This window comes from Xiphias gladius, chromosome 11, assembly GCF_016859285.1.
Source record: "Xiphias gladius isolate SHS-SW01 ecotype Sanya breed wild chromosome 11, ASM1685928v1, whole genome shotgun sequence".
In the NCBI taxonomy this organism is placed as follows: Eukaryota; Metazoa; Chordata; class Actinopteri; order Istiophoriformes; family Xiphiidae; genus Xiphias; species Xiphias gladius.
The window spans coordinates 21,489,808-21,516,679 of NC_053410.1; the positions used below are offsets into that span (position 1 = coordinate 21,489,808).

Below are 26,872 nucleotides of genomic sequence, written 5' to 3' on the forward strand. Positions count from 1 at the left end.
ATCTGATCTCAAATGAACAAAGAGATACAGCTTGATTGGCTGAATTTCTGTGGCCGTTTTTCTTAAATTCACAGGTTCATTATCGGACCCAGCAAATATCTCGGGCCTGGCACACTTTTGTGAGCACATGCTGTTCCTGGGAACAAAGAAATATCCCAAGGAGAATGAGTACAGCCAGTTCCTCAGCGAGCATGCAGGCAGCTCCAATGCCTTTACCAGTGGAGAGCATACCAACTATTACTTCGACGTGTCCCATGAGCACTTGCAAGGAGCACTAGATAGGTAATTTCCTATTCATTTTTGCCCTGTGATGAAAGTAATTAGGTCTCAGAGTTTCATATGTACATCACATGTATAACTTAGCTTTGTCCTTTTTATTATTATTATTATTATTATTATTATTATTATTATTATGTTTTATTCAGCTGTATTTATTTGTGTGGACTTTGACGTCCCCGTATAACTTGGTTTTTCTTATCATAAATGATATTTTATCCACCACATTTACATACAGGACACCCTTGTCCAATTAAAGTAGATGGCATTTTGCCTAAGTGGTTATTTAGTTATCAGTATACAGTTCTTCCCATGGGAGTCCAGGTGTTAATCCAAGAGAGCTGCCAGGTCATTGTCTGTCCGTCTTTGGTTACTAGACCCAGTTTCATCATACTCTATTCTGTAACCATCAGCATAGTTCCTACCCCCCTCAAGCCAGAAACCTCAGGCACAAGGTGAGACTGTTGTCTCAGCCTTGCAGGGGGCTCTGCTCACGTGTCAGCTGTGGTGGTTTGGAGACGACAGTCAGGCAGTGTCAGAATTTAACCTTTAGGGATAGGATTACCTACCTATAAATGAATGATGGTCTAGCAAACACTTGTTTATATGGAGCAGGCTAATTGTTCCCCTGTGCCAGTGAATTGTGAAAGCCATCTGGACTTTAGTGGTGGGAAAGGACAGTGCAGAGTGTGCTGAAATATTGATGATGTTGCCTCTTTGAAAATAGAAGAGCGTTGTGTCTGAAAGGATCATATGTGTCACTGGATGGCCCGATTATTTTAACCATACCATTAAAATAATAATCAGAATTACAGTATTTATGTCGCACTTTTTGGTCAATTAATGCATTTGGTAATTTATAATCAAAGAGCAACATTTCTTTTCTAGACTCACCATTTAATGGTAGGCTGAAGAGGGTACATTTGACTAAGAATGACAACAGCACCCACTTCCATAGTATAATCACATATCAGAACAAGGGGCACGGTGTTGTTGTTTTTGCAAGAACTGTTTTTTGATTTAAAAAGCCAGCTGTCATGGAGGTAAAGTTTTGGTCAGATTCAACAAGAATTTTAGACATGGCTTAGTATAAAATGCCATCTGTTGCATAGATCTTAAAATCTACAGCAAAAACTGACCTGGGGCATAGCTTTCAAAACATTCAAATTGTTTGTGTTCCTATCATTTTCTGATTTGCATGGCAGTTGCTCACATGCTATACTCATGCAAATGGATTTTCCTCGCTGAATCATGTCCCTTTCTGTGTCTTGAAATGGTCTAACTGTACACACCGACAACCTTCATTTAACCCTGAACAACATCAGGCTACTTCTCCGTGTGCAAATTTTAAAACGCTGAAAATTACAAAGGCTTAAGTGTAATATATTATGTACATATGGAACTGTACTTTTTAATGTTAAATTAGTTGTCATTTTGCAATTTCTGTAGGTTTGCCCAGTTCTTCCTATGCCCACTGTTTGATGAGAGCTGTAAGGATCGGGAGGTGAATGCTGTGGACTCGGAGCACGAGAAGAACCTTATGAATGATGCCTGGAGGCTGTTTCAGTTGGAGAAGGCCACTGGCAACCCTAACCACCCCTTCAGTAAATTTGGAACAGGTAGAAACTCTCCAGAGTTACCACCAGTGCTCACTTAAACAGTACATGATCATATAATCCGTTTTTGCTTTCTGCTCATTACATCATGTGCCAATATAATGTTATGGTAGGTCATCATGTCAGTCTGTCTATTTGTAGTCATACAGTGAACACAACTGGAGAACAATACGTGTTAAACACTAGTAAAATACTGTAGCTGTGCAATATTTGAATATATGGAGTTTTAATGCCGCCTATGTATTGTTTGAAGAGATGTATTTTTGTGCAGAGATTTATTAATGACTTTGGTTATTCAGTTTATTAATTAACTCATTATGAATATTGAACATATTAGGCACTATTAACACCTCCTTATTTGAATTTGCAAAGCACAAGGACATGATTTTCTAAAGCAATAGGGGCGAAAATATTTTTGATCTATGCCACTTTTTAACACGCCTCCTAACAATAGTGGTTCAGATTCACTCAGTTGATATTTAGCTGTTGCAGGAAAGCCTCTCATAGCATGAGGGGATGTTACTCTGTTTTTAACTGAATTGCAAGATTAGAGTGACGTACACTTGGAGTAGCTCCAAGCTCAAAATAGCCACCTGATGGCAGTCCAACATAATCTCCTCCATAGTGATGCTTTCTTTTCTTTGTCTCAAAGAGCCTCAACCACTGGCACTTGTCTTCCCTCAGGGGTGCTGCTGTTAGGGCATTTGTAAAATGCATAGGCTATCCTCAATAGGGAATCAAAGTCTGATCATAAAAAAGTTCCTCAGCCTGTTATGTTCTCAGATCGAAACTCACAAGGTTTCCTATTTTTTATTCTCATTAGTTAGTCAAACTACATTGATAATTCCAGTTGGACAAGGAAGATGAACCTAAAACATTTGAATTTTTTTTTTTTAATAGACTGGCAAAGATTGATCATTAAAATTATGCTATCTCATTAACTAATTCACACATTAATATATCCATTGGCCTTATTTATTTCTCTTACAGGTAACAAATTGACCCTTGAGACCAGACCATCCAAAGATGGGATTGACATCCGTCAGGAGCTCCTGAAATTTCACTCTACATATTACTCTTCTAACCTCATGGGACTCTGTGTGTTAGGGAGAGGTAAGAGTTAATCTCTCACAAATGTGACATTAAAGGTTGCAAAATCCTCACTTGGCCTTATCAGCACTCAAAACAACAAAGATGAACAAGCATTGCAAGTCACGTATGACTCAGTGTTCATGGCCTGAACCATAGTATTTTAAGTTTATATGCAATTTTCTTTATTATACAACAGTACAACACATCATTCTCAAATCCATTGTGATAGTTTACCTTGATATCATTGCCAAAACCAAATGAACATTTTCAAGACAGAGTAGCTTCTACCTAATGCTGGTTGTAGCATTTCTTAAAGGTTAATCCACATACATTATGCCAGACACCTCCTCTTTCTCATACTCTGTCTGCCCTCCCTTTTACTTTGCTGAACATGGTGGAGATATATTTATTTTTAAAGATCTCTCTACCCACTGGCCTTTCACTACTTTTACCCATTGTAATCCTTTGCCATTGTGAGAAACTCTGGAAAAACTCTGCTTCCTTTGTGATAGAAGTACAGCACGTTCTTCCTGTTTTGCCATCTGCAACAGACTTTGTGTTTTAGGAAAGTACAATAAATTTCCCAATAAGCTCAAGCTGATATTACAAAGCCTAAAATAAAAGCTAATAGCTAACATGTTTCTCAAAGATGCTATCAGTTGTTTATGATCATTAGATTAATTACACCAACATCTCGGAATGATTGGTTATGATATACTAATGTTACAATGTTACAAACGTAGGTCACATCATTAATTATTTTCTCAACCCCCTGTGTACAGTGTAGAATTTTTGTCATTCTTCAAATTCAGTTACTTATTAAAGGAAGTGTCACTGGTATGTGTCATCCCCAGCTTAAATGTTACATTTTTCTCTTTCTCATCTGAATGTTAAGAAACGCAGTTCGACATAAGTGATTACAAGAGCATCTTACAATGATTAATCACTTCAAGTGGTTCTCAGTTACTCAGCTGCTGAATGTCTAGTGAGCTTTCTTATTCCTATTTATTGTTTAAAAAAAATGATGGGAATGAAACAGCTGTGAGCATTCTGTAAATTGTTTATGAAGGTGAACATGTTTGTTTTAGTAGATGAGCGAAGTCAGGGATCCATCTTTTGTTATTAAGTCAAAACAGTTGAACTAGGTCTTCTTTCCACTCATTTGAGCAACTTATTCTATTTCAACTCTAAAGTAACTCTGAGATAAACCAATAAAAAACATTTTTTTTTTCTTTTGTTACTTACAGAATCATTAGATGAGTTAACCTCCATGGTGGTTAAACTGTTTGGAGAAGTGGAGAACAAGAACGTGCCTGTCCCAGAGTTCCCCGAACACCCCTTCCAGGAAGAACACCTCAGAGTGAGCCGTCTACTTATCTCCCGCAGATTTGTTACACTTTACACCTTTTATACTAGAGCATTAATGTAAGGCCATATCCAGTATTTAATAAGATATTATTAATTAGACATTTTCAATGCTGTGGAAATTTTTTGCATTATCTAGTGCCACATAAATTCTTGCAGTATCATTTATTTAAATTTTTTTTAATTAATTTGTTTTGTTATTTTATTTAATGTAACTTTTTATTTAATAACTTTTCCTAAGAAATTTCATTTTACTGTTCTTTGTCCTGTCACAGCAATTCTACAAGGTGGTGCCTATCAAAGACATCAGGAACCTGTACGTGACTTTCCCTATCCCAGACCTACAGAAGTACTACAAGTCTAACCCAGGACATTATCTGGGACATCTGATTGGCCATGAAGGACCTGGAAGTTTGTTGTCTGAGCTAAAATCTAAAGGTAGCACATCAAGTACAGTTGTAAGATAATGACAAACATGTTTTGAGCATTTAGGGACTGTGAAAGGTTTTAATGATCAATTCTTCGTTTGAAAAAAAAAAAAAAAAGACGAATAACACAAGAAATGAGAATATGCACAGTTTTCTGGCTAAGTATACCTCCAAGTTTTAAAATCAATGCAAAACATTCAACCCAAAGGTAAAGCCATTACCCACCAAAGCAGAATTATCTGGTTCAGAATACAGAATAATTTTCAGTATTCAAAGTGTAATATCAAACTTTTGACGAGGTTCACCCTTCCATCATAAAATGAAGAAAAATGTACTCATGACTAAATGAAAATAAAAAATCATACTAATCATTATCAAAATTATTTTTTAGGCTGGGTGAACACACTTGTTGGAGGGCAAAAAGAAGGTGCCAGAGGTTTCATGTTCTTTATCATCAATGTGGACTTGACTGAGGAGGGCCTTTGTAAGTAGTACAACCACTTTACATGTTGGTCATTCACCTTTTTTGCAAATTTTTTTTGCATGTGGTTATGATTATTTGTGAGTATGATCATTGTGTATGAGCGGGTAAAGGATGTTCATTGATGCATGATTTGTATATCAATGCAGTGCACGTTGAGGACATCATCTTCCACATGTTCCAATATATTCAGAAACTGCGTACTGAGGGGCCTCAGGAGTGGGTGTTTGAGGAGTGCAAGGTAATTAATGTTGTCTATTCAGTGACAACGTTTCAGACAGAGGGGCAAGACAAACTTTACCTACTTATTTCATAATAGTAGAGAAACTAATAGAGCAACAGAGGCTGATGGATTCAAACCTGTCAGCTCTTTTCCTCTTAAATGAAAGCTATGTCAGATGAAGCTGGGTAGTATTAATTTTTTATACTACAGTGTAAAATAATGTATGCTTCTGTGCAGTTCCCCTATCTAGAATCTGGTTCCAAATTTCAATTGTATGTCACTGGTGTATGTGTTGTGACTTCAGCCTCTCTCCCCCCCCCCTTGTAGGATTTAAACAAAGTAGCCTTCAGGTTCAAGGACAAGGAGCGACCCCGTGGCTACACTTCCAAAGTGGCTGGTTTACTACATGTAAGTCCCCTCTCAATCTGCAAAGGTTGTTTCCATGGAGACAAAATGCAGCTCATCGCGTCTGTACCTGCTGTCGTCATTAGGCTGTCTGTTGCTGCTGTTGAAAGAATTGAGATTTTGCAGTGGCTTGCTCAGAATTAGGCTAGGCTTTTAGTTTTTCATTTTTCTTTTTTTTCACAGTTCCTCTATGATTGTCGCAGCAAGACTCATTGACTTAAGTACCTAAAGGTCACTGCTGCAAAAATTACAGAAATTTTCTTTTACTGGGTTTTGCAGATCAAATAATGTTTTTGTTTTTTTTGGTTTTTCCTCACCTTCAACTGCAACAAGTGGCAGGAAGTACATACATACATACACACACACATACACACACATACATACACACACATACACAAATAGACAAACACATTGAAGCGTAATTAGCATTTCTTCTAATCTTCATTCTCATAAGTTTGCAGGCTTCTTTTCAGTTATTAACTTGTGAATTTGAGATCTATGCAGCCTAAAGATGAGAGTTTTAATAACCAAAATCTTTCATGTCAGTGGCAGTTTAAGACATAGAAAACTTCAGCCTAAAAAAATTTAAGAGACCCTTAATCCCCACACCTCTAGCAGTACAGTGCTATCATCTTTCTACTGTGTTTCAGTACTACCCTCTTGAAGAGGTTCTTGCAGCAGAGTACCTCTTGGAGGACTTCAGACCAGATCTGATTGAGATGGTGCTGGATAAGCTGAGACCAGAACATGTCAGGTCAGTGTGTGAGCATCAGTCCTTGGTCATGTACAGAAAAAACTGAGGCTCTCTTATTCCTATTCCTAAGCACAACGGGGTTATAATATGTAAAGAAACTACAGTTTTTTGCACACGTGGTCAATCTTAGTAGGGTACATTAACAGTAATAGTTGTGCGTTCCCCATAGTAACATTAGAATAACGTCACTGTAACACACCAATAAGTGCAGCTTCAGACAGTAACCGAAGTGTTCAATAAGTGATCAGTGTGAATTATTATAATGTTATGTATATAATTCACAGAAAATAACTTTATTTTTAATGTCACTGTTAGAATTATTTATCAATTAATAAATGCATTGCAAGCCTGTACACATATGTAATAATGTGTGCATTTGTGCCTTACATGAGAAATACCTCAGGAAGTCTGCTGTATCTTGTAAGTCTGCTGTTGGTCTGCTTTGATATTTGGATGAAATGGCTTTTCAATTTTCTGCCTTGAAAAGAAATGCCAGACAGCTTTACAGATTGAATTATCTCTGCAGCCTCAAAAAATAGCTAGCTTGTTATATCAGGAGATGGATATGTGTGCTCAGGAATACATTATCAAGTCTTGCTCTCCGAATTGGAAATGCTGGTATCGTCAAACAATTTTGACAGTTTGGCCAGGATGAATACTTTAATTTTTTTTAAAGTCCTCTCCCATTTTGAACTTGATGTCCCTTTAGGTTTTAAACTACTGATTGAACAAAATAAACAATTTAATGTATATCAACTTGGGCTATAAGAAAATGTGATGCAGTTATCAGTTTTTTCATATAATTGGCAAATAAATGGTTTATAAAAATTAAGTTAAAAAAAAAAAATCAGTATTTGCAACCGTAAATCACATTTTTGGACCTACATTTTTCTCTTTGTGGAGATGCTGAACATTTCAGCCATTTTTGGAGAATGACCCTTTAAAAGACATATCTGTTTGACTTTATTTTCAATTTATAACCTCCACTGTGACAAGATGTCAGAAAATGGAAGAGAGAGTGAGCCAATTTTGTGGCAATAGCCATAAAATTGGCTAATTGAGTCTTGTGTAAAAATCTTGCCAAGTGTAGCTTTAACACTAAATTATTTTATGGGATACTACTGTTGTGTCAAGCAAAGTGCAGATATGTGACTAGTCTATTCCCTAATGCCTACCAGGGAGGAGCACTCATCAGCTGACCATGACAGTTTGCATGCTTGTCTCTTCCTTTACTGAAGTGGCTATTTAACCTCGGGGCTGCGCCAGCGCTATTTTGAATTCATAATAGTGTTCCACCATGTTTCAGTTTCATTCAAGCAGCTATAAGTAAAGTTATAGCAAGTTAGGTTGCATCCTTAGAGTGCTAGAAATTCCAATCGCATTTGTTGATGATACATGCTTTTTGTTTTTGTATTGAGTCCTTGTAGTTTGTTTTAACAGTTAGTGATCTTCTATTGGTATTTTGTGATAGAATACATTTTTTTAGGTAGCAGTAAAACACACACTCTAAATGCAGCACACGGAGGGCTCAAGCCTTGATGGCACATAGGTATTCTAAACATGGCCCATCCGTTAGAGGTAAAAAAAAACGTGTCAGTGGCTCTCTACTACCTCAGAAATGATCAAATGGAATACTAACAGGAAAGCCCTCGTATCTCATATTGTGTAATGGTTATTGACAGACAGTATCTAATCAGCTCTGACAGAGAGATATTTGCATCAATATAATGTGACCTGGTTCTCTTTTTTTGCAGAGTTGCAGTGGTGTCAAAGTCATTTGAAGGGCAAACAAACAAGAAAGAAGGATGGTATGGCACTCAGTACAAACAGGAGGCCATCTCTGAAGAGACCATTGAGGTGAATCACTGCATTCCTAGTACTCTAAACAAATCAGACCCAATACTGGGGGCCTGTTTTTCTGCTTTGCTATGAGTGTATGACTACTGTTTAAGTTCTATGAGTCACTGCTTGCTGATCATATGTCTGTCTTTCAGAAATGGGCAAATGCAGACCTTAATGGCAAGTTCAAATTACCCATGAAAAACGAGTTCATCCCCACCAATTTTGAGATCTACCCTCTTGAGAAAGACTCTCCTTCAGTCCCAACTTTAATCAAGGCAAGTGTTTTTGATATGCTGCTCAAGGTATTGTCACTCTTCTTTACCTAAAGGCATAGTCCCTGCTTAACTGCCTATTGTTAAAAATCTGTTGCACTTTCATATGATAATAGAGTATTGTTGTCTTTTGATTGAGACATAAAACATGTAGTATTGTTGTTGCCATCATGTCAAGATGAGAGGAACTAAGCATTTAATAACTACATATTCCATTCTGCGAAGGACAAACTGAATAAGAGCCATTGTGCCTTTTTTCTTTTATTGCTAAAATACCATTTGTAATCTGTTTATCAAAGTAACTGTTAAATTCATGTGACTAAGCAAATGCACACTGTCTGCTTGTGGTGCGTAGAAGTGTGCTGAAGTGTGCTTTTGCTGGCATTTCCAGGGACTAATGCAAATGATTACCTTTGTACAGAATGAGCTTTTAATGAATATGAAAATGAGAACTGGCTGTGTTTTCTTCTAGGACACTGCCATGAGCAAGGTGTGGTTCAAGCAGGATGACAAATTCTTCCTGCCCAAGGCATGCCTGAACTTCGAGTTCTTCAGGTGTGTAAATAACTATGAACCTTTGTACTTCACCTGTAATTTTAGGCACCAGGTTCTTCCCAGTAAATCAACTAGTACTTCATCTTTCAACCTTTTACATATGGAGCTCTGATTAGCTCTTATTATTTCTCAATAACACACAATAACTAAAAGTTCTAATATAAATACAGTACTAAGCCATCCATATTAAACAACATTTAAAGTAATCAGCCCACAAAAGTGCAGTGTCCAGAAAAATATCAACATGTAGATGAGTTTTTATCAATTGTAAGTGATGGGGGTCAACAACTCCTTTTTAGCTGCTCTACAATAAAAGAGATTTGAATGTTTTAAAGGATCTGAAGGAATATTAATTTTGCTTTAACAGTATCTTAACTTTACAACTCCAGTTGCATATAAAATAATACCAGATCAGAAAAGATTGAGGCTCTCACCTCTTAGATTAAGACAGGAACAGGAAAGTAGAAGTGAAGCAAATATCCAAACTGCAACACTTACACCCTAAAGCAGGTTGCGGCCAATACCATTACAGAAATTCAAGAATTATTATTATTATTATTATTATTTTTTTTTTTTTCCCTGAAATTCTCAGCTCTAGAAGAGGAATATTATAGCCTTCAGTAATTCAAAACTGGAAAAAGAAAACTTGCACCTGGTTCCTTGTCCATTTTTGCTATAATTCATTAGGAGGCCATAATGCTTCCAAACACAAAATCTAACATGAAAGTTTTTTCCAGTGTTAGCATATGTCACACAGAAGATACTGGGCTGGATTATCTTGGATTTGCCAGTAGTCGACAATTGAAATACTGCCAAACCCCTCTGGGTGGGACTGTTAATTAGACAACATTGGTCTATTAGACTTTAATTATTGGGTTCATACCAACCTGTAACAAGTTGGATCCTAAACCGAATGTCCTGTACGTGGTGAATACCTGTAACATTATACCCCCAATAATTGCAGTTAATTATGTGTTAATGTGTAGAATCATGTAGTATCTTCAGCTCCTACCGTGAGAAAATGTAGAGATCAATACGCTTCGTTTCTATGCTTTGTTTGACCACTGCCATTTCCTCTACAGCCCGTTTGCGTATGTGGACCCATTGCATTGTAACATGGCATATTTATATCTGGAGCTCCTCAAGGACTCCCTCAACGAGTATGCATATGCAGCCGAGCTAGCTGGCTTGAACTATGACCTCCAAAATACCGTCTATGGGATGTATGTAAGTATTCAAAATTCCTCCCCATTGCCCACACGCTGCATCCCAGACCTTATGTCCCTTGCCCTTTATCATCCTCAGACTGGGTTACTGTGGCTCAGCCAGGCCTGGGTTGACGGGTGATTTTAAGACATTTCTATGGCCAGATTGGAAAGTTTTATCATGCATGATAATACAATTAATGAAGAAAACTTCATCCAGTGTCAGAAAACTACAGTCATTGTCTGTATTATCCAAGTAATTGACAATTTGAGACTTATCTCAAATGGTAACTCCCATCTATGCAGCTTTTTTTTTTTTTTTTTTTTTTTTTTTTAAAGAAAAAAAAAAAGCTTTAATTATTTTCAAAAACCTTCTGACGTAGACCTGGCTGGTCTCAGTCTAGCCTCTGTTCTGTCTGCATCTTGCTCTTCATTTTTCATTGAACCTTATTACCTCTTTGCTCATCCATCTTCCACGAAATCTTACTACAGAGGAGGTGTTTATTTTCTCACGTTTTTAAGGCATACCAAACCGCTGTCATTTCTCTCTTAGATGTATCAAGGTTAACTGCACACTTGTAGTTAACACATAAGGTGATGCGGCGTTCAACCAGAGACATTGAGTTTGTTAAAGGTTGATCTGAAAACAGTAGAATAGTTTTTCCCAGTCTTGCTGGACAGAAAGCTGGTCACAAGGCTGCATATACATACTCTTATTATCATTCTTCTCATAAATGCATTGTCTTGTGTGGTGTTTTTTTTTGTATTATTTTTTTTGGACAACTCTTTATTCCCAACATTTATTTATTTTATTATTATTATTATTTTTTTGTTCTTTTTTCCCCTTCCATTAGTCGCTACCTATACGCAGATCCCCTGCACTGCAACATGACCTACTTGTTACTCAGGTTACTGAAGGATGATTTAAAAGAGTATACATATGCAGCCCGCCTGGCTGGGCTGGTGTATGGCGTAGCCTCAGGGATGAATGCCATCCTCGTAAGTAAGCTGTTTGAATTATGGAGGGAAGTGGGAGCACCATTGAAGGGATCCGCTCTGAGGCTTTGACAGTGTGTGGAAATGGCTTGGTTTTCTACACTCAATTTGATTAATGTGAAGTGCTGTGTCATTTGTCTAACCTGAGGGATTTACTGGAATCTCTGCTTGCTTCCTGCAAACACCAACTTAATATGCTACTTAACTTTAGGATATCTTAATGCAGTCCCCTGGAAATGTTATAGACTACTATTGGCATTTACCTAAAGGAATTATCTTTTTTTATTTATTTTTTATTTTATTTTATTGCCTTGACAACTCACATTAAGTCTTTGTCACAAGACTTTTTCATTTCTAAGATTAGTGTTTTAGAATTCAGTTTCTTTAATTAATTTTAAAGTAATTTAGATTAATTGATATAATAGCTTTTCATTTTAGGCCCCAGGGCAATAAAACTGACAAATTTTTAACTTCGTGCAGACTTTAGGTGTACACTGAACCCTGACTGGTTCAGTCAAGGACGTGTAACTGGCCGATATTACAGATTCACTTCCAAAATTCATTCAGGCCAGTATATTTAGACAGTGAAAATGTAGCAGAACGGAGAAGGAGAAATGCTATATGGCACAATTTTACCTACTTTGTGTGATTATGATTGTTTTTGTTTTTTTTGTTTTTGTATTTTTGGCTGCCATTCTCTCGCTTCTATTGTGTTAGTGTATATTATAGTATAGCATATTTATATATGTACATTTCTGCTGACACCAGTGCCGAAAGGACGATGGAAGTGAATCTGTATCCAGGAGGTCTGATGGACATAGTTAGGAGTGACTTGCTCAATCAGGCACCTCTTTGTTTCCCCCAGTGTATGATGTTCAGCTGTGTGTGCATCTGTGTCAGGGATTTAATGTTGCATAGCAAAGTAGCCACCTACCCATGAATGAAAATGATTTGCAGTGGTGGTGTTTTGTTCTATTCTTTCAAGCTTTCTAACTTTCACACTAACACTCTGCACCCTTTGTCATATGACCCAGTAACCTGCATTCATTAGCTACCTCTCACCAGTAAATTCATGATTGTGGTGTGTCCTTACAGACTGCTATTCAACACACTTGTCTTTGTAGCTGTGTGATGGGCTGTGTGTAATTGATTTGAGTCAGCAGTATTGGTGTGGCTGGCTGGCCTTTTGTCAAGGTTAATGATGTTAGGAGAGATTACTTTTAACAGGTGTCACCGCAGGGACTTAGCGATAGGGAGGGGCGAGGCATTGGATGAGTCTGAGAGGGTAGCCATGTAGCTTGAGGTTTTGCTGAATCATGAAGGGCTATAAAGGTGTGGATGACTTTGCAAAGTGAAGGCTTTAAATAACCTTGACTTTTTTTTCTTTTTTTAAAATACTCTTTTGCATAGGAAAACCTCATCATCAACCACTTAGGGCTTTTCCTGTCTTGAGACTACAGGGAAATATGTTTGCACTGCTGGAGATGATGAAGTGATGCTTCCTAATATAGATCAGTCTTCTCATACAGATTGATATTTGATGATGATTTGGGGCCATTTTTTTAGTCATGTTTATGCCCAAACACATCATAATGTAAGTGTATAAAAGACAAGTTTATGACATTTACACACTGCATTGAACTGGACTGTCAGCATTCATTCACTGTACTAGTGCCCTAGTGGTCAGTAGGAATCTTTTTTTTTAATTTTTTTTTTTACATATATTCCTTCACATTTTTAGTTTGTTTGGTGACTCATCATAAACTGGGGAGTGATGGGATTTTTTTTGACAATCATTTCGTCAGCCAGCAATTAGAGCACTTAGCCACACATTTATAAATTAATAGGTATAAACCTTCAAATCAGTAAATAAAACTACAGTATGGTCTGTCAGACATTTTAGGAAGAGCACTGATCATGCTAGGCTCACCTGACCTTGCTGTTTGTTGATAATGTACCACCTGTCCTCTGTCACTGTCTGCTGCAGCTGTCTGTTAAAGGATACAATGACAAACAGCACATCCTGCTGAAGAAGATCATTGAGAAAATGGCCACCTTTGAGATAGATGAGAGGCGCTTTGACATCATCAAGGAAGCGGTAAGCTGTGACTGCAACGCCATCGTCAGTACAAAGTTGTGATGAGTCATGATCGATCGAAAAATTCCTTTCATTACTTCATTGAACAACTAACTTTAACCTATGGCTATTCAGAATCTTTATTTAGCCTTCGACACAAGAGCAGTAAAGTAGAAATAGTAGTAGTTTTGACACTCTACACTAGTTCTGACTCACTCTTCCAGTTCATAAAGTGTTGGTGTTGAACTGGTTTGGCCTTCTCTCTCTCTGTCTCTCGCTCTCTCTCTGCAGTACATGAGGTCTTTGAATAACTTCAGAGCAGAGCAGCCTCACCAGCACGCCATGTACTACCTCCGTCTACTGATGACTGAGGTTGCTTGGACCAAAGATGAGCTCAGAGAGGCTCTGGATGGTGAGATACTACTCTTAATCTCTCTCTTTCTCTCTTTACTTCTGTCTCAAAGTCCCAGCCCTTGTGCTTATTAGCCCCTTTTCTACTGTGGGCCAAACTGAGATCACTAAAATCCAGAATAATGCGTAGTCAATCCCTTCTTAAGGCTAGAACTGAAAAAATGAAGCTTGGCCTATATAGTTAGTTAGTATAATGAGTTTATTAGTTGAAAGGTAGTAAGAAATAGGCTTTAGTTCCCGGGATAAAGTTTGAGGTGTTTGGCTCAGAGTCGGGCCACTCTTTCGCTCCTCTCATCTTAGCTCTTGTCTTCTCTTCAGTCTTCCTCCTTAAATCCTCATTTATATGCTGAGGCTGTTCTCCAGCAGATGCCTCCCTAGCTGCAGTCTTTCCTCTCTGCAGCACTAGTCTGGAACCTGAAGGGCAGACTGTTATATTTTTACCACGGAGCTTACAAAGACTATCCTGGATTCACATGAGACTCAATTAACCTGCAGGGTTGAGGCCTGTAGCCAGTCACCAGGGCCTCTAATTACCACAGCTTGCTCCCTTATCAGTATCCTTACCCTCTCGCTGTCCCGTCTGGGGTCTATGAGACATTTTTCAGTCTCTTGTGTGTGCGTGCGTGCGTGCGCGCGAGCGCGTGCGTGCGTGTGTGTGTGCGCGCGCGCGTTTTGCTGCTGTAGACAAACAATAATTTATATAAATCATTTGTGTGTCTGTGTGCCTCTGTCTGTGTGTGTGTGTATCCCTGTTGTAGCTCATCCTTGAATCTGGGTCAGACGTTGCTTGAATTCAGATTGGTCAGCCCACATTGAGACAGACTTGATTTTTGTGCATGTGTAACTGAATGTTTTAAGTGTCTGTGTTTTTTGGTTTTGTTTTTTATAAACTTCAGTCTCAATATCAACTTGGGAAATTGCTCTTTGATTGATTACTGTTTTTTGTGATCTGTATTCCAGATGTAACTCTCCCACGCCTCAAGGCCTTCATACCTCAGCTATTGTCACGGTTACATATTGAAACCCTTCTCCATGGCAACATCACCAAGGAGGTTTGTTTGGAGTCACTGTGTCTTTTACTGTAAGCCAAGAGAATTTTTAATTTTGTTATCTCATTGCCTTCATGGATTTCTGAATTTGCAATAGTGCAGCTTTCCCTTCATATTAAGGCTCTAAGGTTTGTAACATACAGTGTCAAGAAAGGAAGTGAACCCTTCGGAGTGAACTTGCATTCATGTATAAATTTGTCTTAAAATATGGTCAGATCTTCATCTAAATTACAGTTATCAACAATAATAATAATCTCTTAGGTTAACGTCAGGGTGGCTGTCTGCCAGCTGAAGCTCAGTAGAAGCTGGGTGATGTCGCAGGACAAGGACCCGAAACACTGAAGTAAATGTACTACAGAATGCCTTCAAACAAAGTAAATCTGACTTTTGGAGTGGCCCAGTCAGAGCCCAGACCTTAATCTAATGGAGATGCTGTGTAATGACCGCAAGAGAGCCGTTCACACCAGACATCCTAAGAATATGAACTGAAGCAGTTCTGTAAGAAAGAATGGTGCAAAATTCCTCCTGCCGTTGTTCTTTCAAAATGAAATGCCATGAGCAGTTTCTGATGCATCATCAGGGGGTTTGTTTACAGGCAGTGTTGCCAACTTATCGCTAGATTCAGTGACTTTTCACACCCCTTTTAGAGAGTTTTCTTGACAAATGCACCTAGTTACAAATGTAGTGACAGGACAAACTTTAGCTACCTTTTGTAGAAGACAGTCGCCATTATTGCACTGCAAGCGTGAGGACGGGCTTTCCCTCCGCAGGAAGACCTCTCTAGTCTCATGCAGTTGACCAAACGGCCGCTGACATACACGTGAATGAGCTTCTAACGTTCTCTCCATTGATCATTTTACAAGTACATATAGCTGAAATCACAGCACAGCCGTTGTCTTTAACTTATGTGTGTGGTGATTTTGTCAGATGACATCACGGTTATAAAATCAGGATTTCAGCAGTTCAGAGCAGCAGCTGGGAAAAGACTTGGAACCGACTGCAGGTTAACATGTGGTCTTAATGGGCCACGGTTCAGTCACTATTTCATACTTGTTCCGTTGTGTGACAACAGAAACAGAAAAACATGTAAATGAGAACAGCTTCATTGGGAATTGGCTGTATTAGATTACTGTGTATTTGAGCACAGAAAGTAGGAGAGAAGCAAGTAGTTAAAGGGCGGTTCAGCCACATACTAGGTTTTGATCTTGTCTTGTTATTCTTAAGAATCATTCCAGTCACCCTCAACCTTTTTAACTGGCCTTCCAATGGTATCACAGAGGATTATCTTAATAACCTCTTACAAGATTCCTGTGATCAAGTCACACATTGCATGAGGTCTCAGCAGCCACATTATGCCTTTTACTGATGACAGTGTCACAGTCAGGTGGAGAGAGAATTAGATTCAACAGTGGAGCAATGATCCATTTTTGTCATCATCGAGTTACAGTGTAGACCTGCTTCTGTAGCGCCAGAGCAGGAGCTGACCGAGTAGTACATTGATTCTGGAAACATACATTTCGGTGAACTCGTTCAAACATTTTTTGATGCTACATTCCCCTCCTTTGTGTTATGGTACCAACAGAAGTTTCAGTAGAGGTTATGTAGCAATTCCTGCAGATAAAACAAAAACTATCTGTATGGCAAGTTAATGAAGGGGGGAAATATCTGCTGAAGATCAATCTAACCTCACTGATTCTTTAGGTTTAGGTTGAGAGCAATGCAATACCCTTGTGTACCATCAATTATGGGAAAGGTTTAATGTCAAGCAAAGTTAATTCTGGTCATGTAAAACCGACAATTTAATGCAACCTGTTGGGGAATGTTAAAAGCAATTCTAGGGAACTTAAATAGGAGACTGGTTAAGGGAAAGTGCATAACAGAAAGGTAATTACAAATTCTTTGAGAGAGTTAAACATTAGAGCTAAACGGTAGATAATATTTTTCAGATAATTTTCTTTAAAAATACTGTTACTCAAGTTTTTTCTCTCCCTCTCTATAATCTCTCCAGTCTGCTCTCGGCATGATGCAAATGGTGGAGGATACGCTCATTGAGCACGCTCACACAAAGCCCCTTCTCCCGAGCCAACTGATTCGCTACAGAGAGGTGCAGGTTCCAGACGGTAGGTCCTTTTACTCCCCTACATCCCATACACACACCGGTTACACACTCTTATCATCATCCCCCAGTCATGTCTGTCTCCACGGCGACCACGCAGAAAGGTCCTTACCCAGGGCTCCTGCCCTCGTCATCAGTGATGCCGTCTTGCGTTTTGTAAAGATTTGATTAAATTCAACATCCCTCATTTCCCTCGGAGGAACATAATAATCACTTAGTGGAAATGGACGTCATTGAGCAAAATACCCACACACCTTCCTCTCAGCTATTCAAAGATGAATGCAGACACACAAGGCAAAGCACCTGTGCTGCCTTTCTGATTACATTAGGAAAATTGAGTGGTTTGGAGAGGAAAACCAGAGCTGTGCAGAGCCACCTAGAGACATCCTGTGTTTCACCGAGGGATTTTCCAGGCTTGGGTCCAGGCTGCCAGTCAGACACTGAGCAGGAATACAAGAGAAGGACGTAAATGATGTAAACGCAAATTTGGGTTATGAAATGACTGATTGGCTTAGTTTGTCCAAGAAGCACATTACTAAAATTAATCTGGGAGCAGAAAGCTTTGGAGCATAAAGTTCACATAAACCTGTGGTCATTTACACATAAACCTTTGTTAAAGAACCATGTGATCAAAATGTAATCAGAAAGATCGACCAACATTCAAAATTCAAACACAATTTAGGGGCCTGGTATCACTCTTAATTTGATCGACAGGCTTTTTAAAAGGGAGACTAATACTAGAAAACATTAAATCCAGACTCAAGTTCTAATGTTAATGCTGTAGTAAAGGCCCAAAATACTGGTATATCTGTAATTTAAATGGTCAAATGATCGAAAGGCACTTAAAGCAGTAAGTTGTACTGTTTGCCATTGTGTAGTAAGAAAATATGCAGTTTCACCCCTTACTATACAGTATTTAGTGTTTCATGGTTGTTATGCTTATGCCACACTAATGTCCTGTGACATAACAAAGTTCACAAAGAAACACGAGCTAAAAATTTCCACACTTTGATTAATCAAGGCACTAATGTATGTTATTTCTTATATTTCCTGACAGCAGGCGTTTTCCACTTCAGTCGGCATTTTAGCACATTTCCCACACACACACCTAATTAACGGGAATATATAGAAAGATTTCTATATATGGATTGCAATTGAAAGACTATATCCATTGTTATGTCACACAATGAGCAGATAATAGGCATAATATTTACAGAACAGAGACGTCCTGCTGTGATCTTTGTTGCTGTAGATATTCATGTTGCCCACTCTCATGTTCCTGATCGGATGTGGACTCGAACATGCTCTCATGGAAAACAAGCGGCCTTTTCTGATCAAGTGTGTTCTGTTACTTAGTTTTAGTTACTAGTTATGTTTTGACAGTTTGCTTTCAGAACCTCCACACCTGTAGGAGGATGAGGCGGTGCTCACAAGTGCTGGGTGCGCTGCCCCTCGGCAGACTTCCAGATGTTCGGCCAATCAGAAGAAAGCGGGCTTTTAAGGAGCCCTGAGCTAACATTGCCTATTTCAATCAGAGGATCAACTGAGGGACTGTATAACAGGCAGTTTGAGATAAATAAGGACTTTTTTTTCTTTGAACTGTGGACCATGCAAAGTTCTAGTGGAGTCCCAGAACATACAGTATAGAGCTGGAAAAGAGCGTAACGGGTCCACTCTAGGTAAAACTTTTGACATGTTGAGAAGAAGGCGAGTGGAAATTATGAGGACTGGGGACATGACACGCCCTGAGTGCATAACCAGCCAGAGTGCTCAGTCAGCATATGCATAAAGGTACCTGCTTTACCCAGCCTTAACTGGTCCTCCATTCAAAGTGAGCTTGATCACACTGGACTCAAACAAACTGAAGCTGAGTGTAAAAGGAGCCTGGTTTTCCCCATGCTAGAACGGATGGCTCCTATGAAAGCAAATTTCAAGTACAGATAAAAGGCTACAGGAGACCATTTTGGAGCCACTCAGCAAAAAAGCATGACGTTGGTATTCAGCAGAATGTCTCCACCTTTCTGGAGAGTGTCACCACTGTCCTCTGTCTAAACTTTCCCGTTTTACTGTATTACACTAAATCTACGCCTCAAGCAAAGTGCTCAGGCTTAACGGCATCTGCAATTGAAACCGCTTATCCATTTTTTGCAGGCATCAGTTGTGCATGTTACTTTTACGTTATATTTTTGACAGACCTGATTATGCTTACAGGAGCAGATTATATAGATGTGTAGAGCCAAGCTGGTGAAATTCATTTCCATGCCTGGCCTTATCTCAGTTCATGGATCACTGTGGATTTTGGGTTCATGAAAAGGATTCTACCGGAAACTACTTCCATTTGTTTTTGCTCAGTCACTGCATTACATACTAAGTGTAGTTCTCAACATATCTCAGCAAGGCACAGTCACGTTTGACAGAATCCTTTGAATTTTTACAGGCTTTACATATAATCTAAATTAAATCTGCACACACACAGCAGACAGGAATTAAAGTGCTTATGTAATCTTATTCTGACGTCCATTACCTATTCCATTATCAGTTTTGTTTAAAAACTGGATCAGCATGACAGGAGATGGGAGGGAAAGGAGGTTTCAGTATTTTTAAAAATCTAAAAAAAATTACTAAAATATTTTGATTCAAAAGACTTGAATATTTTTCTTACTACTTCTTCAGTGTCCGTACTAAATACATACATACAAAATGCATGCATGCTCTCTCAGACGTGTTACTTTCGTTTAGTCTTCAATTGAAATAAAAATGGGAGGTGTGGTTTTTTTTTGTTGTTGTTTTTTCTCTTTTGTTGTTGTTGTTTTTTTTGTTTTTTTTGTTTTTTGTTTTTGTTTTTTTTAAGCCCAGCTCAGGAGCCCTGCCCTTTTCTCTGCTTGAGTAATTCATTTCCAAGTGAATTGTATGATTATAATAATGAACAAAATAAACACATATCCTCCTCTTCCTCTCAGGTGGCTGGTATGTTTACCAGCAGAGGAACGAGGTGCACAACAATTGTGGCATTGAGATCTACTACCAGACAGACATGCAGACCACCCACGATAACATGCTGCTGGAGCTGTTCTGTCAGATCATCTCTGAACCCTGCTTCAACACACTGAGAACCAAAGAACAGCTGGGTGAGCCCAAAATATGATGTCAAACATTACATTTATTGAAAAATATATCTTGGTTAGAAAAATTGCTGTAGGTACAAAATAAAACTGACACACAATTTGCTACTGATTTGTGAACATTGATTCAGGCATTTTTCTTTGAGAATGATGTTGCTTTAATCAGAATTTTGTAATTAGATGCTGCTCTATAAAAAACAGACTGTCTAAGTGGGTTTTAAGTGTTGTCAACCATGATGATGTTTAATAATTTTGGGAATTAATGGATGTGCCTCAGAACCACATTTCTTTGGAAGTCATTTTGTAATAATAGTGCAGGACTTAACATTAATATCAAGATAAACACAGAGACAAGGGTAAGAATAAAGTGAGGAACACACTTCACGAAATCCTCCATGCAAAATGTTTTTTTTGTTTGTTTTTTTTTGTTTGTTTGTTTTTTAAACACTTAAAAGGCTCACGTACATGAATGTGTGATTGTGAAACTAATAGGCCAGAGAAAAATTTGAGCAGTTTTTCTGCACACGTTAAGGTGTCTTACTGCTGAGCTCTCACATATCTTCTTCTCCTCCACCCCCAGGCTACATTGTGTTCAGCGGGCCCCGGCGGGCGAATGGAGTTCAAGGGCTGCGCTTTATCATCCAGTCAGAGAAAGCGCCCCACTACCTGGAGAGCCGTGTGGAGGCTTTCCTCTGCACCATGGAGAAGGCTGTGGAGGAGATGAGCGAGGAAGCCTTCCAGAAACACATCCAGGCCCTGGCCATCCGCCGCCTGGACAAACCGAAGAAGCTGTCTGCTGAGTGTGCAAAGTACTGGGGAGAGATCATCTCCCAGCAGTATAATTTTGACAGAGGTGAGGCCTCCCAACAGTCCTCCTAACCTCACTGCTAACTCCTGACTATGTGTAGGTTTCAGGCCAAATGCACCTTTTTTTAAGTGTATTTAAATATCATTTAAAACCTTTCCTGATCTACCAGCTTTTATGAAGAGCTTGTGTTACATACAAAGTTTAAATATAAGTTCCTGAGAGTTATCAATATTTTGTTCAGTGCCAGAGGTGAGAGGGATGTTGCTTAGAGCTGCTCAAATTAGGATCGATTAAAGCCTGAAATAATCTGCAGCCGTAGCACACCTCTCTGTTACAGCACTCTCCCGAGTGCCGTAATGGATTGTAATGGGCCTGATTCACTAGTAATCTGCCTAAAACCCTGAGTGATGGCAACACTAAAAGGCTGCCAAGGGAGTGGTGGTGATTACTGATACTAGCAGTGATGGAGGAGGGGAGGAGATTCGGGAGATTGAGGCCACTCAATCGCCAAGGGCACAGAAAAAGATACAATACACATCGTCAGTCAGAGCCTACACAGTCAGCTTCATGGGCTAAGTGTGAGACGGAGCCGCTGGTCTGTTTCTGTTTGAACAGCAAGGTGTTTATTTGGTTTGATTTTTCATATTACTTTAAACACCCAGCCTTTCAGTTGTTTTATTATGCAGCAAAAATAAACTTGACAAACTTTCACTCACTGGATCACCAGTCTCTGAAGAACTTAAGTCTCTGAAAGTTTTTTTTTTTTTTTTTTAAACCTCACTGACATGAACTGAAACTGCTCGCTGCCTGCAGAGGTAGGCAATAGAGACTAGTTGTACAGTTTGGACAATAAACAGAAGTAATTTAAAGTTCACACAAGCCATAATATGTGGGCTAAAATGAATCTCTGAAATCCTCTCCTCAGGTTGTGAGCACCACGGTAGTCGTGTGCCTAAAACTGCTGATGTTAACTCTGTTTTCCCTGTTGTGTTGCAGATAACATTGAAGTGGCATATCTGAAGACTTTGACGAAAGAAAACATAATGCAATTTTACAGAGTAAGTAGTACAACTTGATGTCATGTGATGACTTTTCCTTTGAATACATTTGAGAGTGCACATCCCTGCCCTATCCTTGCCTGCTCACTCAGTCTCACACCTGAGCTCAAACGGACATCTGTCTTAAAACCATAATTAGCTCAGGATTTTCTGCTTATTTCAATTGTATTCTGTTTTTTATTAGAAACATATAACAACACCTTTCATGTTAGGGGCCATTCAGACTCTGCAGAGACATAGGAAGGTGTTAGCTCAGAATCAGTTTAGTTTAACCTCCTTTTTAAATAAGGTCATATAGTCTAATTCTCACATGTTGTAATGAGTGGACATTAAAACCACGAACACCATACAAATCTGAGCTTTGAGCATTTTAGCTTATTATTTAATATGGAAATACCAACATAATTTTACAACGAACAAAGATAAAATGACTCCCTGGATGCAATTACTCCCCAAACTGCCAGTTTTATTTGAGCGGCTTTCAATTATGATGCTCATTTGACCTTAATTGGCGTATTTTGTGGCTGTGGTTAACACTGTATTGACAGCAGAGGTGTCCCTAGGAGGCAGCTACATAAATTACAACAATGGCCTGACATTTAATGACACAGAAGGGTCATGAAATATTTCAAGGTCTATCAGTCATTGCTAAATGCACATTTGAACTGTCTAATAAGAAATGCTTTATTCACAATCTTCTAATTATAAAATGAGTGCTGACACAGTCCATTGTTATCTGGTGCCTGAACTCTAACCTGAATATTTAAAAATGTGTTTGAATCACTTTTATTGACTGACCTGATAGAACTTCAACATACAATTCGATAATGATATGAACTGACAAGAAATGATTTGATTCGACGGACTAGACATTTGGTTGCTGTGATTATTTATCACATTATCAAACATATGGGCTAAGTGCTGTAGCTCTGTGTTAGACAGTTTGCGGTTTGAGATTCAGAGTCCCTTCTTGACCCGGGAAACAGCACTGGAGAAAATAATCCAACCGCAATTCAGCCCATTTAGTAGCTGTCATGGAGCTTTTGATCATATAACACTGGAGCTGTCATGGAAGTTCAAATTTCCATTTTTTTTTCCTGAGCATTTTAAGGAATTTTTCACCCATGTTTGCTCAAAAGCTAAGGTTCATAAAAGAAAATGGGAATGTAAACATTAACATCTATAATTCCATTACAGTGGGTAAATCCATCTGCATAGGAAGACTTAGTGATATGATTGAAAGCTCCAGAATACAATTAAATAAACTTACCTAAGTGTCACAAGATCTGCTGAGACTGTTTTAATATCAGGGTACCAATCCTTGCACGTACACAATTTTTTATTTTTTTTTTTTAACCAGCTGTTCAGGCACTTTCATAGTTTTCTTGATTAGATAATTGAGGAACTGGGTGAAAGGCAATAGTTACTTTAAGAGTTCTTACAAAGTGTTCCTGCAACTTCTTGGCACATTTTGTATACGTGAACCATAGATGGTACTGGTAAAGGACAGTATGAGAGTCCCATCGTGTACTGCAGAATCATGTCTTGCCTTCCTACTGCAGATAATCAGAGTTGTATTGATCAGCTATACAGAAAAGAATATTATCGGACTGCATAATACCAATCATATCACCGTTACAGAGCAGTGGCTGCGTGATACTTTTTTTGATAAAAGAGCAGTATTGGTCCATTATACAGAGTGAGAAGACGACATACTCTGTGTGTGTGTCTGTGCGTGTCTGTGTGTGTGTGTTCGTGTGGAGACACACCAGTCTGCCCTCCTAGCTTCCATCTCCTCCCGCTTCTGTTCGTAGCTGTGGAGGTGACACTGACCCAGGGCGCTCGCAGCATATCGGCTGCCATAATGACAGCCAGCCAGCCTGTTTCAAGGGGGATAAAGGGCCAAAGATACTTGGCTGCTGAAAGAATTGGCATTATCTCAGCTCAGCAGAAACCCTTACAGGCCCCATGCAGAATAAACTTAATGCATTTCTAATGTCATATCGGCTACAATCACTGCCCCCCCCCCCCATTTTTGGTCAGAGTTGACGCTGTCTGACTGCAGATGAGTCAAATCTTCAGTCTAATACCATCCTACTTCTAGAGACGGTGATGAGACCCGACTGTGTCGCTAAATCTCCACAGGGCTATCACAACTGATCCCAGACTCAGTTAGAAACACACGGCCAGTCTCTTCTTCTGTGGTAGCAACTCTCTGTACCCAAGAGCGTTGAACCCACTGATGAGTCGTTCCATTGACTATTTCTGACGGATTGATGTGGTTCTTTCCCCCCAGAACTATGTGGGGGCATTTGACTAACGATTTAAACTCTAACGTTGGTTAGAGTAATGATGCTGTCGTCAAAAAAAAAAGAACCAACCAACAACAGTGTTCCCTGCCACCTGCCACGCATCATCCCACCTGTCTGTCTGTGTCTCCACAGGAACGGCTGACAGTCGACGCCCTGAAGAGACACAAGGTGTCCGTACACGTCCTGTCCAGAGAGATGGACTCCTGTGAGTATCTGTAGACGGCTGTGGGTTGCACTGGCTTCGCTCAGCGTCAGGTTTACCTGTACATCACTGTTTGTGTTTACCAGGTCCAATAGTGGGCGAGTTCCCCGCGCAGAATGATGTCAACCTGGCCCCTGCTCCTTCCCTGCCACAGGTAACGATCCTGCTCTGTATTTATGCGTCAGCTTTCTTGCAACATGACATCAGTGAACTGCACACAGCACACCCATAGTCATTACACAGTAACAAAAAGGAACGAAGCAAAAGATCATTCAAAAGATCAGTTCAGCTGTGTCTGGAAAGGATTTGGAGTTAGAAAAAACAAAAACAAATACACACTAGAGGCTCAAATGTTTATTAATCCACAGCTGAGAGTAGTCTTGAACAAATGCACTGTTTGTTTAGTCCTGTTTGAGTAACATCTGTGAAAAACTACAGTGCCCGGCAGTTGTAGTAAAAAAAAAAGCTGAAACTATACAGTTGTGACCTGAAGGCTCGAGCAAACGGACTACATAGTAGCTGCTTCTGCTAACTTAGAAAATACTGATCGTGTTAAGTAGTTACCATGGAAACGGTGTGCACGTAGCTCCTTTTGCTATCAGATGCAGTTTAGGGAGGGAACAGACGAAGCAGAATAATGTGGAGACGTTTGTCAGCACAAAGCCAGTCTGACCTGCCGACTCTTTGTTTTCCCAGCCCACGTTGGTTCAGGACATGACGGAGTTCAAGAGGAGCCTGCCTCTGTTCCCCCTGGTCAAGCCTCACATCAACTTCATGGCTGCCAAACTGTGAGCGAGGCCGGCAGGTCGACACGCTGCAGCACGGGGGCGGTGGGGAGGGCGACGGCGAGGGACCCCGCTCTGTTTCCCACCTACCCCCCCCCCTCCCTCGTCCCGGCAGGAACACTTTCATCTGACTGAGCCTGCATGAGCGTGTGTGTGCGTGCGTGCGTGTGTGTTCGTGTGTGTGTGTGTGTGTTTGCTTGGGTGCATGTGAATGCGCGTGTACACGTGTGGCAGGCTGGAGCCACTAGAAGAGATGCTTGGAAACAAATGCGTGTATTTGAATCACAAAGTTAGCCGTGGTTGTCGACATAGCTGTGATAACAGTAGAGGTCACACCAGACTCACCTCATGTTCAAGTCTCTAAAAGGAGAGGCAACACTCACGCATCACAATATTGTGTCGGTTGTTGTAGAGAAAATAGGAAGAACCTAAAAAACAAAACAAAAGAAACCCAAGAAAAGGGCCAGATCCCTTTTGACCAAGCTCAAGTGTTCTGCAGAAGCTTCCCGTTAGGAGGCGTTTCATTTGAATTATTCAGAGAGGTGCTGCTTTGAGAAGGGATAGCGGGTTTATTGTGATGAACTGAAGCTGTGGAGGTTAACGACAGCAGCTCCATGAAGCTCTGCTATTTGATCTGTTGGACTGGCATGTTTGCCATGTAACTCTCACAGGCGCCACAACTCTCCTGAAAACGTTATCACAAAAGACACACGGTCAAAAGGAACATTTTATTCAAATTGATGCATTTCTGAAGAACACCTGCCTTATAATTACGGTTTTAATCTTCGCAGCTTTTGAAAATTTCTTCGCTTGCAAACTAGTAAAATGTTGGGACCCTTTGAGGAGCTGTTTTAAATTGCTAATCACAGAGAACCATGCGCGTGAATTTTTTTATTTTTTAATGCATTTTACAGTAGTACGTAATTCAGACATCTCAGGGGTGCCTCCATGCTGTTTTTTTTTTTTTTTTTTTTTAAACATTCAATTTTATTAGTGAATGATTAAAATACAAAACATTTTTATCAGTCTGTCGTCTACTTTGTTCCCTTTTACTAAATGTGATCAATTCCTTTATTAGTCTTCTCCAAGTTAGTTTTTGTAAAACTCAAGGGAAATAACGGCTGTAGAGACGAACAGTATTTTACTTTTCCATTCTGGTTTGCTCTTGGGAAATTGTCATTATTCTTACACTGCGTGTCTGCATGTGACACTTTCTGCAGCTTGTGCCTTTCCCGGGGGGCATCATTCAGTTTGTATCTGGCTCCACGGAGCTGCTCCTGGTCTGATCTGGGGCAGAATCCTGAAGGATCTGACACCCGAGCCCCCCCCCTCCCATTGATGGACTGTGCACTGGCTCTTAGAGCATAGATTCCAAAAAAAGCAGCTAGCCTTTTTATTCTGAAAAGATAATTACATGTTGAT

General features: G+C 39.5%; 1 protein-coding gene across 2 annotated transcripts in view; it reads left to right on the forward strand.

Annotated features, from left to right (window-relative positions):
• The window catches only part of ide (insulin-degrading enzyme), a 29,153-nt gene extending 2,734 nt beyond the window's left edge, over window positions 1–26,419 (forward strand). The window contains exons 3-25 of one of the 2 annotated variants that reach the window (XM_040139307.1): window positions 75–282; window positions 1,726–1,895; window positions 2,883–3,005; window positions 4,232–4,344; window positions 4,625–4,787; window positions 5,169–5,261; window positions 5,408–5,499; window positions 5,809–5,889; window positions 6,537–6,640; window positions 8,395–8,497; window positions 8,635–8,757; window positions 9,227–9,309; window positions 11,369–11,513; window positions 13,498–13,608; window positions 13,879–13,999; window positions 14,959–15,050; window positions 17,056–17,167; window positions 20,124–20,291; window positions 20,866–21,138; window positions 22,090–22,151; window positions 24,596–24,668; window positions 24,752–24,819; window positions 25,362–25,457. In XM_040139307.1, the coding sequence (XP_039995241.1) occupies window positions 75–282; window positions 1,726–1,895; window positions 2,883–3,005; window positions 4,232–4,344; window positions 4,625–4,787; window positions 5,169–5,261; window positions 5,408–5,499; window positions 5,809–5,889; window positions 6,537–6,640; window positions 8,395–8,497; window positions 8,635–8,757; window positions 9,227–9,309; window positions 11,369–11,513; window positions 13,498–13,608; window positions 13,879–13,999; window positions 14,959–15,050; window positions 17,056–17,167; window positions 20,124–20,291; window positions 20,866–21,138; window positions 22,090–22,151; window positions 24,596–24,668; window positions 24,752–24,819; window positions 25,362–25,457 (2,777 nt within the window). Of the gene's footprint in view, window positions 1–74; window positions 283–1,725; window positions 1,896–2,882; window positions 3,006–4,231; window positions 4,345–4,624; window positions 4,788–5,168; window positions 5,262–5,407; window positions 5,500–5,808; window positions 5,890–6,536; window positions 6,641–8,394; window positions 8,498–8,634; window positions 8,758–9,226; window positions 9,310–10,391; window positions 10,537–11,368; window positions 11,514–13,497; window positions 13,609–13,878; window positions 14,000–14,958; window positions 15,051–17,055; window positions 17,168–20,123; window positions 20,292–20,865; window positions 21,139–22,089; window positions 22,152–24,595; window positions 24,669–24,751; window positions 24,820–25,361 lie in introns of both variants that reach the window. The other variant, XM_040139306.1, reaches the window with a different exon arrangement.
• Window positions 26,420–26,872: the final 453 nt, after the last annotated feature.